Source organism: Scatophagus argus, chromosome 8 (genome assembly GCF_020382885.2).
Source record: "Scatophagus argus isolate fScaArg1 chromosome 8, fScaArg1.pri, whole genome shotgun sequence".
In the NCBI taxonomy this organism is placed as follows: Eukaryota; Metazoa; Chordata; class Actinopteri; family Scatophagidae; genus Scatophagus; species Scatophagus argus.
In genome coordinates, this window is record NC_058500.1 from 14152069 (window position 1) to 14158731 (window position 6663).

A 6663-nucleotide genomic window follows, 5' to 3' on the forward strand; every position below is an offset into this window, starting at 1 on the left:
CGCACTTGATTTCGCCCTCAGTCTCTAAAGAATTTAAATGAATTGATTGATCATTGATTTACATATTGCATATTGCATAAATGTCGTATTATCAATAGTCTCTAGTATACTTTAACTGAACGTTTCCCTTTTTAAGCAAATTGTTGAATTGTACTTTTGATTGTATTATTTTAATACTATAGTTACTTTGCAAACCATATGCAATACATAAACAACTTCTACAATGTGATGCAATGATGCAAATTATTTCAACAAAACATGTGAGTCAAGTAACCACAAATAAACTTGAGTTACTTAATAAAATTTAATTGACATAGATTTAATGAATTCAATGTCCAACCTTTTTCGTTATCAAAAAATAACATTGCAGAACTGCATCTTATGGGTAAAAAAACCTATCATCTACGTTGAAAAAAAAAATTAACGCTTAGGTGGACTCACCAATGAAGTGACTACATGGATAGAATATGAAATTTGCTGCAACACCGAGTCATTTTTTTTTTCTTACAAACACTATGTCTAACCACAAAATTGTATAAAATGCATCCACAGAATTGGGTAAATTAGTAAGCATAACTAATACACACTGGGGAAGAAAAGAATTTCTGTACAATATCTTCACATTTGTTTCACATTTCAGTTCCATCCCGTGTAGTACATGGGTTGAAAAAAATGAAATGTCAAAATACAGGGCACCACAGAAGAGACACAGGACACAAGTGTAGCATGGATGCTTAAAATGAGTGTCTCTCAAACAAAATCTGTACCATATACAAAAAATATTTAAAGCAACAAGTATCCACTAGTGACAAAATCTCATCTTCTTAACAGACCAGGGTCTGACAGTATGGCTTCGCAGCTGTCATTTCCTCTGTGTGACTAGCCCTGGTTACCCATAGCTTCATGTTTCAATATTGTCCAAATCCTTATGAAAATCAATATCTGGTCCTAAGTGCTGGACCAGTTAAGCTGAACATGGAAGAATCCTCCATTTTTTAAGCGAAGAAGACCAGAGCAGTCCACACGCTCAGTAGCCACATGGCCAGTTCCCTGGAAGACCAGTGTAAGTGTGAGTGGAGAGATAACTGAAGAAACCCAGCGGCAGTGTTGTTGTCTGGTGTGTGTCTGACTGTGCGGCAGGAGGGAAGGACAGGAGAAGGAGTGGCAGGCGGGTTAGCTGGGATGAAGGGTTTCGGGCAGGGCAGAGTTCGCAGGCAGAAGAGATGATGTCGGTGACAGTGCTACGAGACTCGGATCATCTGAGCCACAGTCTCATCGGCTGCTGCCTGGGCTGGATCCTGTTGTTGCTGTGCCCCAGGAGGAGAAAGGATCATCATGACAAATCATGAGGAGGTCCATTCCAAATCCCAAATTGTCATCCATACAAATTACAGATTAAACAAATATTTCAAAGGAGGTCAGGGAGTTTTTAAGTGATGAGTTGACATTTTTTTTTCAAGTATTTCAAGGCTCAAGTCATCATGTATTTTTAATAGCAGTGATGGTGTAGACGACTTTTTTTTTTTAAACACAGTTTCACACCTGTGCCAGAGCCAAAGCCATCTCTTCCTTGTCCTTCGGTGAAAAGAAACGCCCTCCATCTCCTCGCTTACGCTGCATAGCGTGACGGTGGCGAGACTCATGCAGGTATTTCTGCCGGAGGTAAAGTACAATGAATCAGTGCCAAATGATTCAGTGGTTTAATGACAGAAAATAAATGAGTAACTGGCAAAGAGAGAAACAGGGACTCACCCTCCGTTCTTTGGGGATCTTGCCCTCAGCCTCCAGCTTGGCTCGGGCCTGTCTTCGCTTCAGGATGCGATGGTACTGTTTGGCATTGACATACAGAGGTTCCTCCTCCAACATTTCAGCCCCTGGCAGGGGGATACGCTGCATGGTGGGAACAGCACTGCCTCCAGGCACCATCTGATACAAGGAGAGACACAAACAGGGACACAGTGCTTAGAACCTCAGGCATGGAGAGCATGCATGTATATTAGCAAACTAACACTCATATTCAACAAGTGGTTAACTTAGGCCAATATTCAATACTGATATCCAGTACAATTCAGCTTTCGAATGTAAAAGCCATGTATTCATCACAGGATGTTTTCCCCAAGGACTAGGAACTCATTTACACTACGATCAGCATCTAGAAGACTGAATTTTACCCCCCTACCCTGCACCAAAAAACAAAATTAAAAAAAAGCCTGTTCACGGGGTGACGGTACTTGACATAAGAACAGGTACTTTGGAGGTAGGCTTAGAGTGCTGAAGATTTCTGAGTGATCTAGTACTTGCAGAATTTTATTTCAGATACCATTTTCAAAAATCTGCAGCTTCAAACCAATTCATTGTGCTTCGACACAACAACATGGAATTAAAGACATGACTAATCATGAAGTCCAGGCCACAGTTATGGGGAAAAATGAACTGTACAGATGGGTTTTTTTTATACATTAGCAAACTATAGAAACGCAGAATCTTTAGACTGGGGTGCAACCTGAGACAACAATGGGCTGAGGGAACCTTTTAGCCTGAAGTCTCATGTTTTAGGCCTTGCAGTTGTTCTCAGTCATTCTAGATGAAAAGACCACTCAGGCAGACACTGGGCACTGAGAAGCACATGAGGTCACAGAATAGCCTTAACTAACAAGTGGTCCTGCTCTAACAAGTGCAGTAGAGGTGAAAGAGGAGTTAATTAAACAGTCTGTAAACACCCATACAGTCATGAGAAGAGGTGCGGGGACACAATGGGTGTTGAGGGCTGCAAATTAACAATGTCATATTCACTGCAATTAACAGCATAGTTAAACAAGTTGAACAAAAACTTAAATTTGTCAAACCTTTTTAAGTTTTAAGGTTTATTTCATAAACTTTTCCTCTATAATTTACCAATTTAGACAACACAGTTAAGTATAACCAAATAATTCATTCTTCATATCATCACCGTATGATTCCACTACAATAAAATGCATACATTATTACAGTCTCACAATCACAGTTGCGATGAGCAAAGGAATTATAAATTGATTCATTATGAAGCTGTCCAACCTTCACCACGCCGCACACCCTTGTGTCAGTCTAAATTAAAAAACAAACAAAAAAAAACAAGGTAGTAAGACATTGGGTACCTCTGCACAGGGTCTTACCATGACCATTCCACCTGCATTGACCATGTTACCAGAGACGGGCAGGGTGACGGTCACAGTGCCTTGGCTGCTGTTCGTAGTGTTGGTGTTGGCACCCCCTGCCTGTACAATCTGGGCGCCTGCCAAGCTGGCAGCTGGAATTGTGATCATTCCTGCAAACAGATTACCATCACAGTTCTTATTCAAAAAGACAGCTGCGCTCCTGTTTATAAAGTCTACAAAGGAGAAGGCAAACACAAGGGGTAGGAGAAAACTGAGATTACCCTGCTGCAGGACGGTACCATCTGCATTGACAGGCTGGTAGACGATGGTCTGTCCGTCAGCAGTCTGTGCCACCTGTTGGCCCTGCACGCTGATCTGCTGCCCCTGTGAGACCACAAGTAAGGAGAAAGGACACTCAATAATCATATCAATAATAATTTGATTAAATGGATTTGCTATGCAGCTGAACAGGATTTAACACCTGGTTCTGTCCAGCGGTGATGGCTGTCTGAGGCTGCTGGATGATGATTTGCTGGGGTTGACCCTGCTGGCCCTGGAGCTGGAGAGTCTGACCGCCCTGCAGCTGGATCTGACCTGGCTGCACCAGCTGGATCTGCACATGGACAGAGACCCACAGTCTGCCGATCAGTTTAAGTCCACTTTTCAGTTCAAAAGGTAAATTCAGCCCATCCTAACTCTTGTTCATTTAAATTTAATAGCGGTGAATGCTAACATCAAATATACTGGACGGGAAACACTTATTTTCTGGCACTTAATGAGAAAAACTCACAAAAATAATTACACCTGAACGGCAAAATATAAATCAACTTATATCATAGACACATAAGTAAGAATCGTTTTATCAGTTCTAATCAAACTGATAATTAAATAAAAGAGTAGTCACAATGTACTTCTCATTCTAAATTACACCAACCCTTTACATCCACAATTTGAACACAGAACGAAAAATAGTAACTGAGCCTCATCCTTTACCTGCTGTAGTCCCTGAGCTCCAGATACAGGGACCTGCATTATGGTTTGACCCTGACCTCCCGACATGGCCTGCACCATTATCGGTTGCCCTGATGATGTGATGAGCTGTCCACCGCTCACCTGAACCATCAGAGGCTGTCCCTGGACCTACAGAGAGATAGAGAAAGCTGTTATAGGTGCACTGCCAGCGTTTATTACCTCAATATCACTTTCATGTGACTCACAGGAATGCAAGCAAATGATGTCAAATCAGGAAGATCCAGGATTCCACATCATGGATAAACATATTTGTTTATTTGCAGTCATTGTCTCTGTTCTGGGAGGTACAAACACAAAAGCATCCCATTCCATGGTGGATTCAAACTGTAGCCCATATACAGTACATTCTCAAATATTTTTATGATGAAGTTGGGCTGAAACCCCCGTATTCCTTGGTTTTGTACTCAGTGGAACACTGCTGCTGAAGCAAGAGGTAACACAAAGGTTATTACAACCTGATTTGCTTAAAAGCACACAATTAGACAAGAAGATGCTGCCATCAAATTCATTTGCATTCACATCTGCAACTTGTCAAGCACAGATGGCCCAACTTGCATCCATAAATTAGCACGTGACCGCGATGGACAACTGAAACCTTATGGCAGTTGTACCATGGGTGAGATGATGAGAAGTGACAGCCAGTACTCACTATGGATCTGTGCTATTCGAAGCTTGTTCTTCTGATCACTGCACCTCACAACTGTTTGATTCATATTTCAAATGGCTTTCGTTCTCATCATGAAGAACACTTGTCTGACTTACAGAACTTGCTTTCAAAAGCAAGAGAAGACAGACAGTGTTCTTTTGACAGTCGTGAGAGCATAAGTGGAAACCCGAGGTCGACACACACCACACAGTGCTGAGGAACATGCAGTTCAGGCAGCTGTAACACATGCTGGGGGGAGAAAGGATGAATCAAACAACACAGAGATGGGTCATGAAAAACAGCCCTGGTTGTAGCATGCAAACTCGCAGGCTGTAACGCTGTCATGACACTGACACAGGCCGGCGGTGACACCACTACCTGGAGTGTCTGCACCTGCTGGCCTGAGGCCGTCACCACTGGCGCCTCTGTTTGCAGCTGCACAGCCGTCACTGTGCCCTGAGTCTGCAGGCAAGGTAGGATAATACAGTCTCAGACAATTATTATCAGGACAATATTGGAACTGGAATCCGCTGGAACCCTTTAATTCTGGGTACCTGTATCCTGTGACCTTACAGTAGAGGGTTTAATTGTTGATGGTATAGCAAACTTTTCTTTGGCAAACTTATCTGGTTAAATTCTGAACTCACCTGCTGTTGGATCTGTCCATTGGCAGTCTGCACAACTATCTGCTCCCCGGTAGTAGTGGTGGCAGTGGTGTACTGCTCCATAGCTTGTTATTGTCACAACCCTCTCTTGAGACAAAAGAAAGACACATGCGGTATGAGCTAACGTTAGATTTTTAACTATTAGCTATTTCTTCAGGGTGAAGCCCACCACCTTCTCGACCATCCAGAAAATGCGTTGTTGGTCGTTCAGTTATCTAGCGTTAACGTTGAGCTAAAACATTATTCAAATAAGGACACATCAGCGGCCCTTTACATTTCAACTCTTACGTAAACTTATGTCCCAACAGGTCAAAATATTAATCCTGAAATCAAGAGATAATGGGTGTATCGATCACTAGATGATATAGGTCAGCTGCCACCTTGCTTTAATAGCGTTTTTCTAAAAGGACTTCGGTGAGAGCTAACCAGGTTAGCGTAAGTTAAAACTAGCTAACGTTAGCTTAAGAGCGTGGTAAATTCCAGTAAGTATAGCACAGAGGCTAGTTAACGGGTAAATTAAAAACGTTAGTCTTTGGGTGGGTTGTTTTTATTGGAGTTGATGATTATTTCTGGAGGACAGATGCTGGTGCCTGGACGTTGGAATTATCAACCGCCCCTTTGTTTGAGATTCAATATTTTTGCTAACTAGCTAACGTTAGCTAAGGCTTGTCGACCACCACAGATCATGTTTCCTCACAGGAGCCAACATTGAGAACGAGAAGTTATTTACACCCTAACAAGCCCGGGACACATCGTTCGAAATCAAGCTGCCGTTCGTTTTTTGCATTTAGCAGGGTTAGTAATTTGGTTGGTCCATAGCAAACCAATCCGTGCTGACAACTACCAATGCCTTCAATCGGGTCTCCCTTACCGTATCTTCGCTGTCCGGTTTCCCTCTGATTGGCTCTAGTACAGCTCGCTAAAGCCCAATCAACAAAGTGAGCGAACAAAATGGCGCAAATGAAACAACGCACAACGGCAGCTGGGAGGAGGTGCGCAGCTGCGTGACACATGAATACGGGAACAGGGCAGGGTGCAGAGCCCGTGGTGCCCGCAAGATGTCGCCATTTGGCGATATTTTCCGTCTCCCTTGGTATTTCCCTTGGGTTATATTATTTCCACTATTTAAATATTTATATCACATTTAGAATTTAAACTACACCGATGCAGAACCATGCATTTAATC

At 42.5% G+C, this 6663-nt stretch overlaps 1 protein-coding gene across 11 annotated transcripts; it reads right to left on the bottom strand.

Annotated features, from left to right (window-relative positions):
* Positions 1 to 285: 285 nt before the first annotated feature.
* nfyal (nuclear transcription factor Y, alpha, like) lies at positions 286 to 6508 on the bottom strand. Of its 11 annotated transcripts, none has more exons than XM_046396239.1 (10): positions 6349 to 6508; positions 5460 to 5564; positions 5188 to 5274; positions 4128 to 4274; positions 3616 to 3747; positions 3416 to 3518; positions 3153 to 3304; positions 1753 to 1926; positions 1543 to 1653; positions 286 to 1307 (listed from the first exon to the last, which is right to left on the bottom strand). In XM_046396239.1, the coding sequence occupies exons 2-10, from the start codon at positions 5538 to 5540 to the stop codon at positions 1242 to 1244; spliced, it is 1053 nt and encodes a 350-aa protein (XP_046252195.1). In that variant the 5' UTR covers positions 5541 to 5564; positions 6349 to 6508; the 3' UTR covers positions 286 to 1241. The 11 variants fall into 11 exon arrangements, with proteins under 11 accessions (XP_046252195.1, XP_046252190.1, XP_046252194.1 ...); XM_046396234.1 differs by having other exon boundaries at positions 3135 to 3304; XM_046396238.1 differs by having other exon boundaries at positions 3135 to 3304; positions 5191 to 5274; positions 6349 to 6507.
* Positions 6509 to 6663: the final 155 nt, after the last annotated feature.

Coding starts and splice junctions, on each gene's coding strand:
- nfyal (XM_046396234.1), bottom strand. CDS start 5,540: ATGGAGCAGTACACCACTGCCACCACTACTACCGGGGAGCAGATAGTT. Junction 3,748..4,127: donor GAGCTCAGGGACTACAGCAG/GTAAAGGATGAG, acceptor GTCCATGTGCAG/ATCCAGCTGGTGCAGCCAGG. Junction 1,927..3,134: donor TGGTAAGACCCTGTGCAGAG/GTACCCAATGTC, acceptor TCCTTGTATCAG/ATGGTGCCTGGAGGCAGTGC.